The sequence below is a fragment of the Coturnix japonica genome, chromosome 4 (genome assembly GCF_054131305.1).
Source record: "Coturnix japonica strain WE chromosome 4, WE-NBRP24, whole genome shotgun sequence".
NCBI classification, from domain to species: Eukaryota; Metazoa; Chordata; class Aves; order Galliformes; family Phasianidae; genus Coturnix; species Coturnix japonica.
The window spans coordinates 24,410,342-24,433,836 of NC_140666.1; the positions used below are offsets into that span (position 1 = coordinate 24,410,342).

Genomic DNA, 23,495 nt, shown 5'->3' on the forward strand with positions numbered 1-23,495 from the left:
GTAAAACTTAATTTGTGACATAACCTTTGTGCTCTCGCTTCAGTGGGTGTTTGGAGGAGCTGAGGAACTCATTTCAGATGCTTATAGCCAGGGTTGCAGAATTCACCTGGGATCCCAGCAGGAACTGTGCTGCTTTTTTCAGAGCACTGAAAGTCTGGCTTGCATGCGAAAGAAGAGTTTTGTCAGGACTTTAGGGCTAAACGGGAAAATTGGAACAAAATCACACTGTGGAAACGTGTGGGGGTAAGGTCAGCCTTTCTGCAGCCACCTTCATTTTGTATATTCCCATTGCAGAATGTTTTATGTCCGGGTGCTGTGGCTTTCACCAGTGCTCAGTTCACTGGTGAAATTGGATCTTAAAGCCACTTGAAAATCTTGTTACTTTGAAAAGGTCCAAAGATTGTTTCTTCTAGTGAAGACACTGTGGTGTCTTTAGTCATCTGATGTCCAAGACACAACTGAGTAGTTGCTGTAGTATGCATCTCATAATTACCTCTCAGCCTGGCACACTGGTACAGAGTAGCTTTCATAACTGTACCGTATCGGGTGTTTCCGAAGAAGGCAGCTACATTTCACACTTAGAGCAAGTGAATGGACATGGCAGGGCTTAGTACTCCCAGGGTCTGCATGACATTAACATTAAATGTCACACATTAAACGTATGTGACATTTCCCCGTTAAATGTGACAGGTTCTATATAAACAAAATCCCTGTGATATATAGCATTTAAACCTTGGATATGGTGCCAGAACACATACAACATAAAGTCAGCATGAATCATGATGAAATAAAATTTAACTTATGGAGATATAATGTTTTGGCACTATCAAAATGCAGAGGAAAGTCAAATCAGAATATTTCTACTTTTCTATCTAAAATTGTGTGGTAACTGGTGATGCTCCTGCAAATCATGTTGATGACAGTCTTTACTGAGAGAAATCAGCTATACATTTGTTTGAGACAATTGCAGAAAATAAAGATTTGTTTCTGCTCCCTGGTGGTGTGCATATTTGTATTCACTCGCTGTCCTTCTTTGAAGCTGTAAAATTGAAGATATCTATCCTCTGTTTTTCTAAAAGCCGGTGTTTATGTCAGTGAGAAGCTGCAGGAGCAGTCAGGGCTTCAAGCTGCAATGCCTGTGTTGCTCAGAAGTTGGAGAGTTTCTAGCAATTTTCCTGTTGCAGAATATCACATGAGAATATTGTGTATTTAATTTTCCTCATCAGCTTCAGGTACCACTGAAATTACTGACATTATCCTCCAGTTCCTACAGGTTTTCATAGCAAGAGCTCCATGTGCTGCAGTGCACCAGTAATGTTTCTTCTCACCATCACTGGTTGGGGATGGATGAAATGCCTTCCCTGGTGGGCTTCAAACCTTGTCCACCAGGTTGGGAGAAAGTGGAACAACTGGTTCCTCACACAGTTGTTTTTGCCTTCAGGAGACCTGATGAAAAGATGTTGGTCAGCCCTCCTCATCCCTCTCCTTTCCAACACATCAAGGTGTTCTATTTCTCCAAATAACAAAGGAAAGGAATATGCTTACCCAGGTACCACTCCTGTTGAAAACCACAGTGTTTCAGTACATAACAACATATGTGTCCTGAGAGAAGACAGACATATAGAAGTTTTCCTGAGGAAATGCATCAAGCTCGAAGTATGATATGACATATCTGTAGGGAAGTAAACTGGCATTTGGTACATGATCTCAGAGGGAAATTTCATCTTTTCTGGCAAAAATAACTTTTTTGCTAGGTAAGACAACCAGGAGGACTCAGCTGCAGGACTTGAGCAGCTCTCCCTGCAAACTGGCATAACGACATTCACATCATGTTTGCTCATGATGGCGTTTTCTTTATACCCCATCAGGTAATAACTGTTCCATTGTTTTATGTGCTCAATAGTCTGTACAGAAACAGAGGGGGGCTTGCTTTTTCTCACTGCATCTACAAATAGGACTAAGATGCATGAGGAAGGATCTACTCCACTTTTTTGTTTGTTTGTTTTTTTCTCTCAGGCACCAAAATCAGTGAGATACAGCAGTGCAGACATATCTAATAGGTGTCCTGAACTCAACTTTTGTTTTAGATGTGAAGTGTCTCATAAAAATAAAAACAGGAACAAAAAAAAGAAAGAAGAGTAGATACATGAATTTACCCATGTGTGGGCTGGAAGAAATGAAGTGTTCAGTGCTCCCAGAATCGGGATATTGTAAATACAAAATCATTGGAAGGGGAATTCTTAATGTATTATTTCCTGGGATCTCTTGTCTCTGTGTCTCAGATTTATGTCATTTGTAAAAGTTGGCTTTTCAGCAAGAGAATATAATTTAACTGTAATATCCTGAGTTCCCCTAAACAATTATTAAAAAGTAAATGAAAAGGGCTTAGTCATTTGCAGTGGCAAACATCAGGACAGCCTGCTGCCTTGTAACACTTAAGGGAAGAGATTGCTTTCCTGACAGAAAACCCAGACAATTACATGATTATTTGGAATGAGATGTGTTGAAGCTTGTAGCGACCAGATAGTTCATGAACTGCAGTGTGATGTGCTGAGATACCTTTGTGTTCTTTTGGCTTGTGTTTTTTTTTTCTGTGTTCTGTATTATGTTTTTATAGATCCATTTCTAAAAGCTAATAATTCTGAAGACTTTAAAAGAAAACTGCACGGTTAACCTGTGTGATTCAGCTTTAATGTTGAGAGTTTCTCTCTGGGCCCAAGTATTCCTTGCTGTAAATGACTCCCTGGTGATTTGCGTGTGTTTTAGTTGCTTCTGTCATGATGCAGAGGTCAAAAGGACCAGCACGTGTATTGTGAAGGCAGCCACAAAAGAAGTAGCTCTTCCTGACAATTAACCTTCTGCAAATCAGTCTGTGCACCACTCACTGTTTTCAGAGAGACCTGAGAAATACTAGAGATACTGTAGATAATTTTTGATACTAGAGATTTTTTGATAGAGATCTTGATGCTAGAGAGAATTATTGATTTTTCAAATTGCGGCCTTGCTGTTGTGGCCTGTCTCACACTCTGCACTATACATATGCTGACATTTTTGTGCCACATTTTTCTCTTAATAAGCGTGTCATCTGAATTACCCCACTGCTAGATCCAAACATCTTTTCTTCTCTATTACTAGCATCCAGGAAGCCTAAGAACTCCCTGAACAGAACTAAACACACAGTGAGGAATTACAGGTCTTGGGGTTAAGTGCCTCTGGTGAGAACTATATTACTGATAGTTAACTTGCAGAGATATCCCTGGATGTCTCTTTTTCAAGCTGTCATCAACACGAACCTTTTAAAATTATCTTTCAGTGACTGCTCAGGAGTTCCTTCTTTTGAATAATGATGATCTACTCTGTCTTCATTGTAAAACATAGGCTTCTGTGATACACATTTGGTCTAGTCAAATTGTCTTCTTGTTTCCAGTGAGTCTAGTACTGCAATCAAATCTTGGCAGAAAAAAACTATAACCATAGAATCATTTGAGTTGGAAGGGGCCTTTCAAGGTCATCTGGTCTAGCTCCCCTGCACTAAACAAGGACACCCACAGCTCCATCAGGTGCTCAGAGCCTGGTCCAACGTGACCTTGGGTCTCTCCAGGGATGGAGCATCACGACATCTCTGAACAACCTGAGCCAGTGGCTCACTACTCTTCCTGTGATCTTTTTTTTCTTATATTTGGTCTAAATCTCCCCTTTTTTGATTTGAAATTATTTCCAGTTGTACTATCCAGACTCTGCTCAAGAGTCTGTCTCCTTTCTTACAGCCCCTACATATACTGACAGGCTGCTCTCAGCTCTACCCAGGGCATTCCCTTTTCTATGCTGCACACCCCAGCTCTCAGCCTATCCTCACAGGGAGGTGTTCCATCCCTCAGATCATTTTTGTGGCTCTCCTCTGGATTCACTCCAACAGCTCCATGTCTCTTTTGCTGAGCACTCCCCATCTGGACGCAGCGCTCCAGGTGAGCTCTCACAGCACTGAGCAGAGGGGCAGATCCCCTCCCTTGCCCTGCTGGCCTCACTGCTTTGGATGCACCCAGGATCCAGTTGGCTTTCTGGGCTGCAAGGGCACAGTTCTGGCTCATGTCCAGCTGCCATCCAGCAATAACCCTAAGCTCTTTTCATCAGGACTGTGCTCCATCCTTACATCCCCCAGCCTGTCCTGACAGTGGGGTTGCCATGACCCAGGTGCCAGACCTTGAACTTGGCTTTGTTGAACCTCATGGGATTCTCCTGGGCCCACTGCTCAGCCTGTTTGGGTCTCTCTGGATGGCATCGTGTCTTTCAGGTCTGTCAGTCACACCACACAGCTTGGTGTAATCTGCAGATTTCCAGTTTAAAGGAAAGGATGTTATGGGGGACCATGTTAAAAGCCTTATAGAAACCTAGGTAGATGACATCAGTGGCTTTTCCCTTGGCCACTGATACACTCTCATAGAAGGCCACTAAGTTGGTCAGGCAGACTCTGCCCTTGGTGAAGCCATGCGGGTTGTCCCGTATGACCTCCCTTTCTTCCATGTGCTTTAGCATAACTTCCAGGAGGGCCTGTTCCATGATCTTTCCTGGCACAGAGGTGAGGCTGATCAGTCAGAAGAGCAAGGAATAATTCATTTGTTTTTAAGAAAGAGGCTGTACCTGTGTCATCAGAAAAAGCAGTAAGTCACTAATTTGTCTTTAAAAAGATCAGCAAACCATGACCTCGCTGGTCTGAGTGGAACAAGGTCAGGTACCAGTAAAATTGCTTGGTGATTGTTGTGTGAAGTGTGAAATTTAAACTGGAATAAATGTATAAAATTCTCATGTAAAGAAAGGAAAGCAATCAACTGCTCAATTGGATCTAAAAGCTGATAACACATTCTTACAATAGCTGGTAACAAATTAATTGCTTTGGACATGAAGATGGATAACAACGATTGGTGGTAGTGTTGCTGTGGTTCATTTTAATCAGAATAAGCAAAGATAGATTCAGGGACTGGCTTACACAGTTCTGCAATCAGTATTTCACTGAGCCAATGAAAGAGTTGTTAAAATAGACAGTGTGTTTAGGTATGTTGGGAGAGGTCTGAGAGGCACTGTTTCCTGAGCACTGCTTTGATTAAAACACTTCCCAGCTTTTTGATCTTTCACACTTTAAGAGTCTTTTCCTTTCTTTTTCCCTCTTGTCTTCGCTTTAAATTAAAGCAAAACTCACAATTTTGCTTGATTTTGAGACCTGTTAAGCTAGATTTGCTTTGCCTGTGTTTTTCTATTGGATGCTGAGCTGACTCCAGTTTGTATTTCAGAGCCCACTCCTGGTGGCCTGGGAATTACAAATGCCTTGGCACTAGAATAAAAGTAAACTACTTTGTGAACTCTGGCAAACCTAAGCTCTTTTTCATATTTCCAGTCCAGAGAGCAGGCCCAGCTTATGAGCAGTTCCTTGAAACAGGGAGTTACAAAATTTAGTTTATGTGAAAATATAAAATGATTCTTTTCTTTTCCTTTCCCATTCCTCACATGAGCGCTGCAGTAGGAATAGAAACCATTGGAAACCAAGTCCTTTGGAGAATAAATGGTTCACGTATCTTTCAGAAAGGACTAATTATATAAAATAACCACTTCAAAAATCGTTGGGTTATTTCCTTTAGATTTGGGAAGTGCCCTGTCTGCAGCCTCTCAGGTTCTTGTGGGTAGCACATAGTCACTGATGTTCTCTATTTTGAGTTGCATATAACTCAGTCTTTCTTGACATTGTGATTCCTACTGCAAGGTCTTTGGTATCTTTCCCATCCACCTAGAAGATCCTTTTTGGTCTTTCATTCACTGGTTCTGACAGCAAAACTCAGTTTACTGTCCTTGCTGGTAGTTTCTTGCATGTTTCAGCATCCCTATTCCTCTTCTGCTAGTCTGCAAACTGCTGGGAGCACTTAACTGCATAGAGTTCTATGTTCACGCTCTGAAAACAAAAATGGATTCTTCTTTCTGTAATTCCAGTAACCGGCCCATTATTTGTTTAGCTTTTAGAAGAAGGGGGGGAAAAAAGGAATGGAGGATCCATGTCAGTCTGCATGCCTTTAATTAAAAACAAACAAACAAACAAACAAAAATCCATTACCAGTAAAAACTTAAATGCAACTCAGTTAAGAAGAACCAGGTTAGACACAGAGGTCGTAAAAAGAACTGGAAAGAAAGAGCTGGATCCATCTCAGCACAGCAGCTCTATGGAATTTCTGAAGGACTTCTGCAGGTGAAGTCTGCATGCTAGACATGAAATCTCCAAGGAGGGGTGAGCACTGACCATTACCTGCTTAGAGAACTGCGTGGTGAAATCTGTACCATCCTGAGGAACAGCTTCCTTAGCAGAGGGGGGGAATGGCTTATATCCTTTATAAACATTAGCTCCAAGGCTTCTGCTTCAGAACTGAGAAAAACAGCAAGGTTGATCAAACTGCTGTTCTATTTTGTACGTGGCTGAAATGCAACTGTTACCCTAAGCTAGCTTGCTTAAAAGTTTTTGCTTCATTCTCTGGAATTCTTGCAATTGCAGAAGTTGCTCTTTTTTGAACTAGCAGCACTATTACTAACGTGAGCGGTTGGTGGATGAGCATTCATAAAGCTTTCACATAAAGCTTTCAAGTCTCTTACTGTTGGCTTAGTTAGGGCTTTCTTCATTATGAACCTGAATAGATTTATTGTCTTTCTCAAGGAGAGTGAACAAAAGTGGTGGTGCTCACCAGGCACTTAATTTTCTCAATTCTATTCAATTTTAATTGTAACTAGTGAAAAGAATGCTACATTTCTAGGTCGTGGTTCCAGGAAGTGTTTTAAATAGAAGTAGCCTCCAGCACTGTTCAGAATGCAATCTAAATAATGCAAGATTGTTAGCAGAAAATACGACATTATTAAATAACACCAAGTAATGGTCAACTATTCATAGTCATTATTCTTGATTAGCCTGGATCATTATTATTGAGAACACGTGACCAAATTTGCCCTCAGTAGTACTCACAGCTTTTCAGGTAAGTTAACCAATCAACTCAGATTAATTACTGTTGATTATAGTCAGTCATCCTTATACTTTTTGGATTTCAGGGCTGTATTAGAAAGCACTGAAACTTTATAAATATGTTTTCTTCTTACAAAAAAGGCAGCCCTTTCCCAAAGCATGTAGTTTGGGGAAGAGCTGACTTATGTTCCCCTAAAGCATGTACTTACAAAATCTCAGCACAAATGATGTGTCTATTTTAGTCCAGATAGCTTTCTTTTCTCAAGTCAAATAGTGTAATTCATGTGGTTTGTGAGGATGAGACTTGTCCATACTCTCTCAACTGAACCAGAGCATGGCATTTGACAAAGGGAATCTTTTCTCTCTAAGACAAGGAGTAGAGAAAAGACCTGCTGATTTTATTACATGAGTGTTTGTGTGTTTTGAAGAGAATGGAGTGGGAAGGGGGAGTGTGTTGCAAATTCAGTATTTTCTGCAGTGTATTTCCATGTCAGTTTTGTTTGTTGTTCATGTGAGCAGTGAGAAGTCAGAAGAGCGGATAAAGGGCTGATCTGAAATTTGGAAGGTGACTTTATCGTTGTGACTTGTCCTGAACTCCAGGTGTCTCTTTGTGCTTGAGTTTCCCTCTTAAAAGTGAGAGGAGCAGCCATGCCCAGCATGGCTGAGGGCCCCAAGGGAAGTCCTGCTGTCAGACACTGGGGTCAGGGGTTCTGCTGAGTGCCCAGCTGCAACAATGCTGAAAGATGGAGGTTTGAGAAGATTGCCTGTTGATCTGCCGTGCAGATACTGTCTTCTGCAAACAACTGCTCATGGCATGCCTTTGAAAAGATGCCATTTGCCCAGCGTTCAGTAAGCGCTTGTTTAGTGGGGAACATAGAGCTGTAACGAAGAGCCTACATAGACCTGTTTTCTTCCCATAATAGGCTGACTTGACAGGGTGACACGTTGTTCAAACAATGCCGGAGAAAAGATCTGTTGTGGAGCGTGGTGGATTTTTCTAGTTCATTTTACTTAAAAGCACTGTCATGAGTCTCATTGGAGAGTAGGCATCTGGTACCATTAGTGTCAAGGTCTGACTGACAGATCCCTTTCCAGGTGCGTGGGGCAGTTTTAGTCTGCTGTGCCATTGCCTCAGCTGAAGTTTGCAGCAGAGCTGTGATGGAAGAAGCGACAGCAAAGCAGTAATATCTTCTGCAGGAGCTCTCCTCAGCTCCCTTTGATGGCAGTAACCACCCAGCATGTCAGATTTACTCCAGGCTTTTTGGTTATGGTGTAGTCAATTAAAGTGACAAAATGATGTATGATGGGAGGAAGAGCCTCATTATATTGTCGCTTGTACTTTGTAGTTGGCTTTTGAAGGACTCTGTTTGCCATCGCACCTAATGAAGGCCAGAAGCTGACAGTGTGGCTTGCAACAATCCTGGGCAAAGTGCAAATTCTTTACAATAACACTGTGAGAAACATCTTTTTTGCTGTGCATCTGATAACTCTGTTAAAGATGCGAGTCGGAAGGAATTTAATTTAATCCTGTCCCCATTATTGTGAGGCACGGGAGCTGGTTGTTCGTGTTTACTCTGACCTGATATTAAGAAAAACTGAGCTCTGAGAACTCATGATCCACTTGCATAGATTTAATCCCCAGGAATATTTTGTGATGGAGTGAGCAATGGTTTCAGTTGTTAAGGGATTGCATTTTTCAGTATTTAAAGGCAAGAATGTTCCAGTGAAAGCACCCAGTCTGACTTGTTCTATGCCTGTGCTGGGTGTCTGTGCCCAGTGGGCTCAGTGAGGTGAGGCCAGTATTGCCCTTCTGTATTTCAACCCATGAGATTTTTCTGCTCCCTGTCCACCTGAAGGAGAGTGGGAGAGTAGCTGGGTGGGGTTTGGCAGCAAGCAGAGATCAGCCCACCATGATAATACACACAGTGGGAATTTACATAGTAGTTCCTTCAAAGGGAGGAATTATCTCCATGATGTGGTTTAACATCCAGAACCAGCTGCTTAACCCTTCTCAAATGTAAAGTGCTACATACCAGAGTGAAATCTGAAGGTGAGAGAGGAGGTGTGCCTGTGGCATGTACAGGAAATGAGAACAATAAATAAGTGCATCCTGACCAACGTTTGAGGCGGCAATAGTTTCCTGTGTTTATAGGCTTGGAAGGTGAAAGAGCTGCTGTGCTGGCGTAAATTACTTGCCAGCAAAATTTCTACAAGGTTCTTCATAGTAAGCCAGAAGTGAACCTTCATGTCTTCTATGTACTGAAAATGCACAGTATGACGACCACTGTCTGTGTCACTGAGGTGTTTGTGAAGTGTTTGTGAAGATCAGTGCTTAACAAGGAAACGTGCTGTGATGAAATATAGTAAAAGGGAAAGAAAAAAGAAGTAAAAAAAGGAGTGAAGTAAATGACAACATCTTTCTGTCCCTGCAGAAACTCAACGTATTGCATGAAGGTGTCCATGTCCTTGACGGTAGCTGAGAACGAATCTGGGCTGTGCTTCAACAGCAAGATCAGATATCTGGAAAAATCAGAAGTTACCAAAAGAAAGACAATCTCCTGTCCTGATATTGAGGATTACAAAACAGATGGTCAAGAACCAGATGTTGTATGGTACAAGGTAACTGTGTAACTGTGTCATTGGTATTGTAATGAAACTGTACCTAACGTCCACTGTTCCTAGTCTGAGGCTTAGAGATGGCCATTTTTGAACCTGCATTGGTTTCTCACTGGATCTGGAGGATACTCTCCCACTGTTACAGAAGCGGTGCCAAACTGCAGGCGAATTACCCAGCATAACTATTGACCCACAAAAAGCAGCATTAATGAGGGTGTTCTGTTCTGAAGGTTATGTGGTTTCTCTAAAAGCAGAACAATATGTGCCTCTTTGCCAGTTTCCACCCTGATGGGATGTCTCCGTAGCTGATGGTACCCAATTAATTATTAGGAAGTCTGTAGGGTACTTTCATCAAAGCCTGTTAAGTTTTACCAAAGTCTGCTGGGTAACTTCACAGAGATACTTGTACTTTTGCTGAGGTTCATTGAGTAATTTTACTGAGGTCTGTTAATTTTAACTGAGATTTGCTAGGAACCTGTACTACTCAGCAGGTAACTGCTGGCTGTGCCTTCTCCAGGGCCTTTCAAGTATTGCCCAGAACTTTCAGCAGCAGATACATGCATGATGTGTTACTGTAGCTCCGCAAGGGAACAGGAGAATGACTAAAATGCAGATTGCCATGCAGATGCCAGATATCAAGTCCTTACTAAGGTCCTGGCAGATTTTACTCAATGCCTGGATATGGACCAGAATTTGGTGTTTGAAAAGCCCTTGAGTGTTAAAGAGCCACAGAATCACCAAGGTTGGAAAAGATCTTCAAGATCATCCAGTCCAGCCGTCCACCTACCACCAGTATTTCCTCTAAACCATGGGACTAAACCATGTTCCTCACGTAATACATCAAAACTACTAAAGGTATGAGGAACTGCAGGAAACAATGGGGAGAAATAAAGAGATGGGAGTCAGAGGGAACAAGAAATAGTACTTGGACAAGAGGAAATGTTTGGTGAGATTGGTGGGAAAGAATTTGGATTGCAGTGATAAAGGGATGATGAGTTTTGGACCAACTTGGCTCAGGTAATGGAGACAGAAATACAGAAAGCAGTTAAGTCCGAAATTTCCAGTGCTTGATTTGGCAATCTTAGCAGCATTCTTTGAAGTTTGGTTTGTTTTTTTTTATAACACGAAGTGTTATGTGCAGAGCTGCAGATTTTTTTTCTTCCTTTGTGGGATGCATCAGAAAAGAGCAATTTTGAAAGTTGTCATCTATTTCTATTTTTTTATAGAAATCTCACATGTTCAAGCTTATAGTAACAAAACATGCCATAACCCACTGTTAGTATAAACAAAATTTTTCTTTCAGCCATTTGAGCTATTTCTTTCAGCGTATGGGTGGATATCTTCAGTGCTGTGCATGCATAAAATATTTGTGTTCAGTTAAATCTGAAATCTGGATAGAAAGAAGGTACCAAAGAGATGCTGCTTCTTATGCTGTCCAAGAACCGGAGTGGAAGGGCGTTTGGTCCATATAGTCACACATGTTGCCTGGGTTGCTCAGACAGGTTTTTTTGACACCCGGCTGGAGAATGACAGCTGACTGACAAGTCATCACCATGGTGAAATTGATGTGAATTGATATGGTTGGATGCTAACAGGCAATTGAGGTCGACAGCCTTTAGTCCGGCTTGATAATGTAAAGAGACATTAATGGAATAACCTACTAGATACAACTCCTTATTCATAATTAACATTAAGGTGCTATCACTTCAGTTCTTAGATAACGCTTATATTATCTGGACCTGTGTCAAGAAGCTCAGTAATGTAAAATGTCAGTATTAATGTCATGTAGAAAGTTATGTTGTGTTATCGCTTGAGACATGTTTCTGAAACAACATGTTGGAAAAGCATTCTGGACAGAGCTGTGGTGCTATTATAAGTCTGCCCATTCTAGACTTTCTAGACACAATTGTAGTTTCTAGAAAATCCATAATTACTTAGATTTCAGAACAGTATGAAAAGTACTTGGGTAACCCCTAAGAATTGTGATCTGGAACTTTAGATCATGCTATACAATGCATATGTCCCTTCTCCCTGAAGTAGTGTCACGTGATATTCCAGTATAAAGTATGACCCTCATCTTCTGAAGAAGGTATCTGTTTCCAGACATCTTGTAGTGGCTCTTCAGCTTATCACCCTCTAACTTGTGGTTGAATTTAATGTGTAGATTGAAGGTATAATCAGCCATCTTCCCATGTAAATCTGCTGCAGAGGTGTTGGGAGGGAATTGCTTTCCATTATGCTGAACTATTTAGAAAAGATTTTCCAGGAGAGAGTGAAAGTTGTCCAAAATAGAATAGGATGGAAGTAAATATGAGGAATTTCTGAAGTTTCCTCCTTTAAAGTCACCTGGAAAGAGAATTCAATGTGAATTTCTCTCCTTGTAGAGGGAACCCATCAGTCCCTGGTGGTTGGGGAATCTGGATTGTGACTGGTGAACTGCTGTCAGCAAAGACAGTAATGCTACAGCTCATGGTGTGCAGAGCTCTCCTGGTTTCCAGAAGCCTTCTCTGTATGGAGAGATTAATGAATCTGAGCCAATAATTGCATCAATTTAGAGGGAGTTAACTGTAATTTAAATACGCTCTTAAAATAATTACGCTTGAATAGATTTCTGCATACACACCCAATGAGGAATTATAAAACATTTGCTATCAGGGCTTGTTTTAACAGTAGTTTGAACTTCACTTCTGGCTTGAATTACACTGTGTGAAATATTTCTTTGGAGAGATTTCCACAGTTAGTGCCACTGATATACACACTGCTCCGTTAGACTCGTTAGAACTGTTTTGACAAGCAGTATAAGGATGTTGTTTTTAAACAGATGTGTGTATGAAGGCATGATTGAATGAATGGGATTTAACAGCAAGAAGAGTTTCAGGGAAAAAAAATAATCTGGCACATAAAAATGCATTTTTTTAGTCTTTTTGCTTGTGTGCTTTTAAAAATAAAGAATATAAAACTGGCAACGTATTTATGACAGGCTCTTCCAGTGCTAATCTGCAAGAATGCATGTCTGAAATACATGTACTGTGTGTATTCCTGGAATTGTATTCCTTCTAAATTAGGGTTGAACAGAGTTCTTTGCCCGGTACCGTTCAGATTTAGTCACTCCAAATAGGTGGCTGATGCAACTCCATTCCACTTTGTAAATAGGTCTGAAAACTGTACAGATCAGAAGGGTTCTAATGGCATTTTCCTGTTCTGATCTGTTTCCCACATAAACCTCAAGCTGTGTCAGTGTCATGCAGCAACAAAAATAAGCTCCGATTTTTAGTACGGTAGATAGGATCTGGATTCAGATCATCTCATTCAGCAGTGTTAACTGCAGTTCCCATGCAAGACAAGGTTAAGGACTTAGCAGAACAGTATATTGGATGAACACCGATACCTGCAATGGAATTGCATGATTTAGGTATTTTTTATTTGACTGTACCGTAACTGAACTTGACCTGTTAGAGATAAGGATAAAGGATTCGGTGCCTCCAGGTGCAAGGCCAGAAGCTCAGTCTCACTTTTCTCCTTGTTATTCTCCTTTAATTTAAATTCTGACATTGAGGATTTGGAGCATGTATGGAGTCTCAGGAGAAAAAAATATAAAGGCATATTTATGTCATTTTGATCTTTTTCTGTCACACAGTAGATTTGCACGTCATTATGTTTCCTTGTTTGTTTCCTTAAAAGAAAGCTTTGTTCTATTTTGTTTGCTGTGTGTCTGACAACGCTGTTGAAGGCAAACCGAAAGTGGGACGTAGACATGGGCTGTTGGGGAGAAATCTCTGAAAGTGTGAGGCTGCTGAAATTGCAGAGTCTGCTGCTGATGGTGTTGCAAGGTTGTTAGTTGTGCTTTGAAAGCTTGTTCTCTGTTGGCAGCTTGAGAGAGAGGAAGTAAATGGTATTAAAGGTACTTGGGTCCTAATTGTGCTGCTTTGTGTACTCCGGGCAGCAGAATTAATCAGAGCACAGTGTTTCAGAGAACTTTAAAGCATGATTTTGTTTACAGTCTCAATGCTAAAGCTACTAAGAGGCAATAAAAATATAATCTTAAGGTACCATTTTGAAATGATTGGATTGTACCCTTATGTTTGGTTCAGAGAATTCAAAGAGGTATTCAGTCGTGAGTACTGTTATGGTGCAAGGGGACAGATCTGGCTGCAAGTATCATAGTACATTAGGAAAGGGAGAGCCGTGCCTTGCACTGTGTGTCTTGCACACTATGCAGAAGGACTGAAGTACTGCAGCAGGACCACAATGCATAGCAATCAACCTAAATCTAAGGTCTGGCTGGGAAAGTCAATGAAAGTTGCAGACTGTCAGTAGCATATACACCATGAGATGACACACTTGGGGGTGATGCTACAAAGAACCCAGTAACAGGAAAAGGCTGAATCAGAGCTCACACCTCATTAGATGCGAGAGAAACCAGTGAGGAGACACAGGACCAGAAGGAAATAGGGTTTCTTGAATTATCTTACTCACAAAACTGCTGCTGTTCTTCCTTTTTCTTCTGATGGTAAATGAGGCTGTGACTGCATGAAGTTTGTCTCCAGGCTGACTCTTAACAGATGTTTCCTATACTCCCTTCTAACAGAGATGTATTTTAATGGACCATTTTAAAATAAATGTCTTGGCAGTTGTCCATCACAAAATGAGAAGATACTTAACCATTGCTTCAGAGCATCAGATATTAAACATGGCACATTGTATACAGTGGGAATTACTGAACCTTAAAAGCATTTCTGTTTAATTTCTGTCTTCAAATTAATTCCAGTTTCAGATCTCTATGGTTTCTGAAATTATATTCAAATTTGAATTGCAAAATATGCCAAGATGGTTGTTTACTTATGTATATAATACTGAAAATCTGATCAAACAACACAGTCCTATGTCATACAAGCTGGGTAATTTTAGCAATGAATTTTTATTCTGCAGGAATGTAAGCCAAAAATGTGGAGAAGCATTGTAATTCAGAAGGGAAATACACTTTTAATACAAGAGGTGCAGGAGGAAGATGGAGGAAATTATACCTGTGAACTGAAGTTTGAAGGCAAGCTTATACGAAGAACGGTTGAACTGAAGGTTACCGGTAAGAACCTTTGTTTTATGGCAATTAAAAACAAAACAAAACAAAACAAAAAGGTTTTAAAATAAATAAAAACAATATTCACATGTTGGTGAATATTTGGTAGAAGGGAGTCCAACCAACAAGCATATCTCAGAAACAATCTCTTCTGATTCCAGTTGCATCTTTAATACTAACATAGAGGAGAGTTTAAGTAAAGCTACATAAAGAAACTTCTGCTGAGGTTTATCCTGGAATTAAACACAGCCAAAAGAGATGCCTTGAGTCATTGATTTATTGTTCCCTATTTCTTTTTAACTTTGGCTTAATTTATGATGGTCAGCTTCTCTCATCCAGATGTTTTCTTTACTGCAGAGCATGGCACAACCTATTCCTAAGATTAAGTTAGGAACACTGTAGGAGGAAAGGGATATGCTGCTCGGGGGGGTTATACATTTTGCTTCTGAGTCCATGTAGTAGTCTACTTAATGGAATGGTACTTTTCCATTTCTTTTTGTCAGGTATCAAAAATGAATGAGTGTAAAGGTATTGCCTATCCGTATATTCCTGATTCCTTTCCATTCCACTGTGCAGTGTGACATCTATAATTATTAGTTTGCCTTTGGCGTCTGTGGAACACTGCAAGTGTCTGAAAATAGCTGGTTTTTTTTTTCAACCCTTTGCACACAACCATATAAACAAATGGTTATTTTTTTCTTTTCTTGTCTTTTCTCTGACATTCAAATTAAAATAGGGTCCTACATAGAGCAGTGTCAAATAGAAATCTACTCTTTGGTATCAGACTGAATTCGTCTGTATGGTATTTCTGTGTTCTTGAAATACAATTCTTCCCTCGATTTTGAATGAAATCCATTTTTCTTTTCTTATCATTGTTCCTTGTTTTAAATGAGTTATTTTCCCCATGTGCCAGACTCATATATCATGTGATTCTTTATTGTCCTTTTTTGACTGTGGACAGATCTCTGAAATATTGATTTGACCTACTTGACCCTGGACCTGTCAAATGAATATATAATACCTACCTTGCGGGTAGTTGCTATCCTAGGTAGCGTGCTGGTCTTCAACCAGAGTATGAACTAAGTGAAAATGAGATGCATCTAATTCAATTCCAGATGATGGATATTCATTAAATAACAGCTTGCTCTGCCTCTCATCATGACCTTGCAAGAAGTGATGTGTTCTCTTCATCATATGAACAATGTGTTAATTCTTCACAATGTAATGACTTTGTCCTAAAATAACTGTAGTATGTATTAAAGTTTTTCATTCTATAAAGAAGATGATATGATATGGATTATTAAAATTGTAAATATGAAATATGCAAATATTTTCTTTACTTTGTGCAATGCTTGAGAACCAGGAGACTGTTCCGCTTGTAATTTGGTGTGGAATTCACATTAAATTAAATTTCCTCTAGTTCATAAAAGCACAAATGTTTATGTGTTACATACTCATCATTACAAGCACAGCAGCAGAGTAGAAGTCATCTCTGTGTTTAGAAAAGACAGGCGATTTTTAACCAAACACTTCTTCCTGATTTAAGTGTTTGGGAGACATGTCTTATGTTGTGTGTTTGCTGGTTGAATCTCTCTCTATCTGCAGAACAGGCTAGGAAGTTTATGTTAGTGATGACCTATATATACTGATAAGAGCTACAAATGTAATACACAGGACTGTGTAAGCATAATATCATAGAGCTTGGTGCTTTGTAAAATTTCTTTCTCTTGTTTCTGGTTTGTGAATGTTTTATGTGGGTGGTTTTATCTTACTGGGGGAACAGGATGTGAAAGCAAACTGCAGAGGGTCACTTGAGTTATGTGGCTGGCTACATCAGGTGGAGGGTCTTGAGGCAGGTGAGATCTCAGGCTGAGAGTAGGTGTGTGGCATGTTCAGGAACCTGTTTGAAAAATATTTCTAAAGATTTTTCTTATGTTTAAATAGAATTTATCATATAGCAGCTTCTGTGCCTGCTCCTTCTTTCAGTGGGCAACTCTGAGGTGGCTGGATGGAGTCTGGCACCACCTTCTTTGCACCTTCCCACCAGGTGTTTCTGCTCATGGATCAGTTTTCCCTGAGCCTTCTCTCTTGCGGGTATACCCACCTCAGATCTTTCAGCCTCTTCTTGTGTGATAGATGCTCCAGTTCCTTAATTATGTTTGCAGTCCTTCACTGAACTTGTTCCATTATGTCCATGTCTGTCTTGTACTGGAATTGATGGTGTGCTGGGCCCCATTATTTGCCTGTCTGAAAACTGAGTTCTCATCAAAATACATGGCTGTACCTGAAGGAGCCAGGGTGGGACCGGAGCTCAGGCTGCTGAACCTGCTGCTCTGTGTAAATCACTGTTCATAAATACTGCTGAAGGCTTACCAGCAAAGCCTTGGTAGAATTATCTCTGCTAGCTTGCAATGCAGATGTGGAGAAAGGGATCTTGCCTGCTGATTTCACAGGCTCTTTCCTCTGCAGGGACTTTCTAATGCTGTTTCTATTGCAGTTACTTATTAACATGCCTGAATTGGCATTTGTAAAAGTACAATTGCCTGAGTTTCACTAACAATATGGATTTTGAGCAGCAAGATGCCATTAGCCACTGCCAGCAGCCATGGTAACCTAAAATTGTTATTGAAGAGTTATTCTGACAGTGAAACAGGCAACCCTGCAGCTCTCTCGAGCAAGTGGAGCTGCATTGCCATGTATAGAGAGGAGCTTGGGTTTGTTTCCCTGTGGCCTTCCAGACATTCTCTAAAACATACACTACTTGAAATGAGTAAGTTAAGTTAATACAGTTATTTACTGTAAGTCTTCTCTGCCTGCAAGTATGTTGCAAGTGTCTCTTCTGTGGGAACTGCATGCAGACGAGTGATAGAAGAGAATCTCATGCATTCTTTTCCTCGTGTTACTGGACCTGCCATGTTTGTACTCTCCAGGATAGTAATGGAAGATCCCAGTGGCTCAGTTAGAGTTTTTATCCTTCTTTGGGACTAAGTCATTGGTCCCAAAGAAGACAGTTGGTAAGAAAACTGTGAGATGGTTTATAAGAAAAAGTTCACTCATCTTGTAGATAAAAACCAAAGCCCAACAACATAGTGTCTGGCTATTTTGAGAAAGAAAAAGGAGTCTGAGTTGTAACAGTAGAGAAAAAGGAGCATAAATCAAAAAGGGGAAATGTCATTTGTAGAAAGGCCCAGTGGAGTACTGGACATAGCTACCAGTGTCCTCGTATGGCTTTGATGGTTAGAGGTATAGGAGACAGCGATATCGTTCTTTGGGGTTGCAAAGAAAAGTCTTGCAGCCTAAAATATATCTGAAAAATATTTAGACACAAAGTATTTATAGGGACAAGATGTTGAGCTCCAATACAGCACTAACAAGCAGTGGCTACATCTTGCTGTTTGGGTGCATTTAGGAATAATAGATTGTCAACAAAACAGCTTTTTCATCGCTCGTTATTCATGGTTTTGCTATATTGTGCAGACAGATGTGAAACAAGTCTTGTCAGCCTTTTTCACTGAATAAACATGACAACAGCATTATCGCTTAGTAAGTAACATGTAACTCTTCAGTCTGTTTAAAAATATATACATATATACTTTTTCTCTTTGCTTTTTTGGTATTTTAGTTGTGGATAAAAAAGTGAGTTTAGCACCTGTGATCTAGGGCTATCAAAACCTGAAAAGTGAATAAAATGTCTGTCTCTACTGAGAGAGCAATTACAGCACATCCAAATTGGGGGGGAGGGGGGGGTAAAAACAAACAAACAAACAAACAAAGAACATAGTAATAATCTATGAGGAGACAGGACAGGTATTTAAGAGATGTAAGCAGATGCAAGCAGAAGGCCAGGGAAAGGGAGGCCCTCCTGAGCAAGGAGTGAGCCCCAGTGTCCTGGAACAACCCAGAACCCCCTGGCAGGTGAGGCTGTCTGGCAGGGCTGTGCTTTTGCATGGACAACTGTACTGCTGATGGAGTTTGCCTTGGTATGATTTGTGAAGTCTTACTTGACAGCAGAAGGTGGCTGTCTGCCCAATTTCACAAAATGCCAGTGATATATTGGCCTGACATGCAGGAATCATTGAACCATTTTGTCCAGCAGACCTCTGAGTTTCTTCTGAGCCCTACTCTATCTTCGTCTCCATCATTTTCTTCTTTCAAGCCACTAAAATGCCTGGCTGTTCCTAAAAGTCATTTGCACGGCAATATTTGTTTTGACTGTCCTAAATGACAAATTATTCCACCTGACTTCATGAATTGAATGATTCTGCCTGAGTTTGTTCTTTGCTCATAGTTTTTCAATTAAATTCTTTCCAATCTCATTACACTGCCCACTTTTCAAATTACGCCTGCTGCTGTTGCTAGATTATTTAGTGTGTTCAGGGCTACTCACTTAGCACAGGCGACTGATGGTGATTTTCTATGGTTAAACCAAAGGGGTGAACTGGATTTAAAATTGCCAGTAATTAGTTATACTCTCTGGTCGCACCATGGACAGGGAGAAGCTACCACAAAGAAACTGATAGTAAGACCTAAAAGTACATCCAGTGTTTTGTGGCAGTTCCCTCTCTGCGTGTTTTTAGCCCTGTGTAAACTGGGTATGCTATTTCACATCCATTGTGGCAGAAAATAACAACACACTGACCAATGGGTGCTGATCAGTGACTAACCTAGACCTGTCTGTATGTTCACCCTAAGCCTTAACAGCTCACAGCAGAGGAACTATTATCAACATAATCACAGAAATGACGTGTTGATTGACAACACTTTTGGCTGCTGTTGGTTTGCAGAGAAGCCATAGAGAAAAGATATTAAAGTAAGTTAAAAGTTTGTTTGAACTGAAGTGTCACTTTTGGAGTGATATTATATGGGATTTACTTTTATGGTGTAAAATGTGAGTAATATTATTTGCTTAAAAAACCACGTCATTATGATTCTATTCCAGTAGCATTATCTTTTATCACAAGCAGTTCAGCAAATCTGCAGTGAATTATGAAATGCCTCAGTGTTGCTTAAGTAGTTACTTATCCAAGAAAAAACCACCAGTTGAGCTCTAAAAGGTCACTGAGCTCCGAATATCGTTGTGCAGATGGGAATTGAATATACATAAAAGCAGGGGCAACATAAGACACAGGTTAAAGAGGCAGGTAGCTAAGGAGTAAAAGTGCATAAACTGAACATATTCAGCAGAGTTACTTGAAGAGAGAGGAACAGTACTAAGGATGTGCCTGTTGCACAGAGCTCCAGTCTGCAGGGATTTCTAAGTGAAGAACTTGGAAGGAGCTTTTCAACAGAGCCAGTTAATACATTTGTACTGCTTTTGGTACCCAAAGTAACTCTGACATCTCTGCCTGGCACTGCACTGTGCAGGGAGGGCAGAGCCTCCAGCTCCTGCAGGAGGGTGCACCATCACCTTCCTCTTGTCACTTCATAGTCTGTGCTCCAGAGCCTTTTCTTTGGGCATGGGATGAAATAACAGTTTTTAACACTACTATGTCGTCAGTTGAATAAGATGTTAGAGTGCTAAATAGAGCCCTGTGTGGAAATAACGTCTATTTCTGTTTAATAATTTAAATAACAAATCTTGCAAGATTTTATACTTTTGATGTTGTTTTGTAAAGTGATTTTATTTGTATGTAATTTTTTGTAATACATACAGCTACTGTTGTATATTCCTGGAGACTTTCATTCCTTAAGTTAGATATTTTGATCATTCCTGTCCAGAAAATGTTTGGAATTGATAATTCACAGGGGAATTTCTCTTGAAAAGGCTGGATTTTCAGCAAATGCAGGTTCTCATTACTGACAGCACTGGGCATCTCGCCTAGTCCCTGGGATTCAGGAGATGCTTGAAGTGCAGGGTTGTTTTCATGGCTGTTTTGGGGCACTGATACTGGTGAGAAGTGCTGGCAACTCTGTCTTGCATTTGTCTTTTCAAACATAGATCAGAATACCAGTTGTCTCAAAGTAGAAGATTTTTCAAGGAGAGCCTTCAATGAGCCCGTGAATTTACCTGATGAGTGGGAGTAAAAGCTCTCCAAAGTAAAGTGTGGTGACATGTATGGTGGGAGTTATCCTGGCCTTGGAGTTTGCTCCCATACTCACATGGCCAGTGCTGACTGGGATGTGACACTGCATTTGAAGCTGTTTGCCTTTTTGTGGAAACAGGTGCTCCCTCTAGAGCTTTTTCAGCTCCAGATCTCCAAATGAAATACTTCTCATGCTGTGGGTTCACCAGAACCCTGTAAAACATCTAAAATGATTTTGAGGGTTTTGCAGCTGTTGGACCCAGGAACATGCCTTTCATTTCAAGGCTTTCCCTTGTCTTCCGACTTGGCAGCTTTAGCCTTTCTTCTCCTCCATGAACAATGTTCATTGCACTCTCAGCACTTGGCAGCCTTCTCTTCTCTGAGCCAAAGGTGCCTGTGTCTGTTGTATCCCATGCGAGTGCTTGATCTGAAACTTTTTCCTGGCAGGAAATGGACTGCTTCCAGATGAAGGCCCAACTTGCCTGGCTTCTACCCTTCATAAATTCACAGGGAGCTGCTTGAGTGCAGCCAGACCGTTGTTGCTTTCTACATAACAACCCAATTTTGTACTTAACAAAGTATTTTTATCTTTATGTCCTAACTCCCTCCCTTACTCAATAATATAGACTGCAAATGACTGTGCAAAAGGCACACAGAAAAAGGGGGGATAGATGTTCGCATCCTGTTTCCTTGGCAGATGTGCGCCTGTATCTCAGGCTGCAGGGGCTGTGGGGAGGAGGGGGATTGCTCTGAATTCCTGAGGTCTGCCTGCATTCTGCATTGGGCTTTAGAGACTATTCTCCTAAGTGTCACAAGGTAAGATACTGTGATTAACCAAGCAAAATAGCTTTTGGCATTTTCAGATTTTCATTAAACATAGCTTAAGAAGTTGCTTAAGTGTGAAGAGCAGAGAAAAACCCATCCATGTTGAGTTTCTGCTGAGAGTTCCAGACTTCAATAGTCTGTTAGTGGGAGATGTTGTTCTCAGCATTTCCTTGCTAAGTTTTCATAAAAACAATGAATTAAACTTTATAGTATTTTGATTATCTAAAGGAATCCTTTTTTTTCCTGACAGGAACCTAGTCAGAAATGGGTTAAGTGCTGACAAATGCAGTATTAAAAGACCAGGAAATGAATTTCACAGCTGAGTTCTTCAAAATATTGAAGAAATAACAGCCTATTTAAAGCAACATATAGGAAGTGCCAAAAAAATAGTTCTCTTTTGATATATTTTATGTGATTTGTATTAATATTTATCAAGGCCCTTGTTTTGCAAATATTAATTTGTGTTTCTTGCAGTATTTATCTTAAAGCTCTGATTCTGAGTTGTTATGTGATTGTTAGCAGCATCCCATTAGCAGCTGCGGACATCTAAACATTTTTCTGTGGTCAAAGCCCACCTAATAGCCAGTGACTTCTGTAGTGACTTTCATTTTTCCTAGCAACCTCAGGAAAACAGATTGTGATCCAGAAAGAGAAATGTGGACATTTTCTTTTGGCCACATTTGGAAAATTGAGCAATTTTTCTGCCTCTTTCAAAGCACTCCTTGTTCAACCACACAATAACTCCAACATAAATTTGCAGGGATTTCTGTCTTCAAAGAGTCAATGAACAAATTCAAGTGAGAGCGAAGTACCAGTTTGGTGTGGGTGTCTGTTCTCCTGTAAGAAGTGATACACACCATCATGTTTTGTCTTTTAACATCTCCTTTTCACCTGACACCCAGCAAGGCCCTGATAAACTGACACAAGTGCTGCTTTCAGGAGTGCCTCATTGGAGTCAGCCAACTGGGGATCTGGACAGTGTCTGAAGGATGCACAAGCCCATCTGTGCAAGCTGTATGAACTGTGTCACTGATGAAGTGACAATGCCATCTATCCACAAGGGTAAAAGCGCCTTCATTTTCAGTCCCTGAAATGATCCAGATAGATTGATGGCTTTCCCATCCACCTGAGTGACCTGTTAATACTGGGCTCCTGAAAAATGACTTTGGAAGATAAACATTAAGTATTAAGTATCTCCATATTTCCTGGAGAAATTGTAAGTTCTAAGGACAATGAGAAATGTAGCAATATGCTGCAGCCTATGAATTATATATAGTGTCAGTACTCTTGGTGCTTTCCTTACAGCTTCACAAACTGCTTTCCTAGCTCGTGAACATGCAAAGTAATTAGAATGGCAAATAGCATTAGATTTTATTGACCTGAGATGCCCGCTAGTTCTCTGACATGTTCTTGAACATTACCTGGTGTTTTCAGCCTTAAATCTGTAGTTTGTAGTATTGATTATTTGGTATTTCGAATTTATTGATGAGGACAGCCAAGGCTTCCACACTCAGGATCGATTGCTCATTTATTCACCGCTTTGTTGTTGTGCACAGCAACTGTAGCTTGCTGAATCACATACTGTATACTGTAAATGTCAGGTGTGAGCTCCCCCTTTAAGAATAGCCTTTTTTTCTTGCAGAGGCTGAGCCATGTTCTCAAAGCACATTTTGCTTATAGTAGCGGAGGTGATATAGTATAAATGATAGGATTGTGGGGTTTTTGCTCACAGCAGCAAGGTAAAGTACAACCACTGGGGTAAATTTGTTCATTTCCATATAAAGGAGGCTTCCTTCATCACAAAAATGTAGACTGGGTGCCCATTCTTCTTTATTAATAATAAATAGGCAAATAAGATGCACAGACACAGAGCAGCACTGCCCTAAAACATTTTGCTAATGGTAGAACAGATACACATGAGCGAGCAGATTGCTTTACCCACTAGAAATGCTGCCCTCCCATCCTC

General features: G+C 40.5%; 1 protein-coding gene across 5 annotated transcripts in view; it reads left to right on the forward strand.

The window, feature by feature from the left end:
• Nucleotides 1-23,495, forward strand: part of IL1RAPL2 (interleukin 1 receptor accessory protein like 2) — a 298,053-nt gene that overhangs the window by 147,515 nt on the left and 127,043 nt on the right. For all 5 annotated transcript variants that reach the window (XM_015860827.3, XM_032444395.2, XM_032444394.2 and 2 more), the window contains exons 4-5: nucleotides 9,421-9,607; nucleotides 14,534-14,687. In XM_015860827.3, the coding sequence (XP_015716313.2) occupies nucleotides 9,421-9,607; nucleotides 14,534-14,687 (341 nt within the window). The remainder of the gene's footprint in view (nucleotides 1-9,420; nucleotides 9,608-14,533; nucleotides 14,688-23,495) is intronic.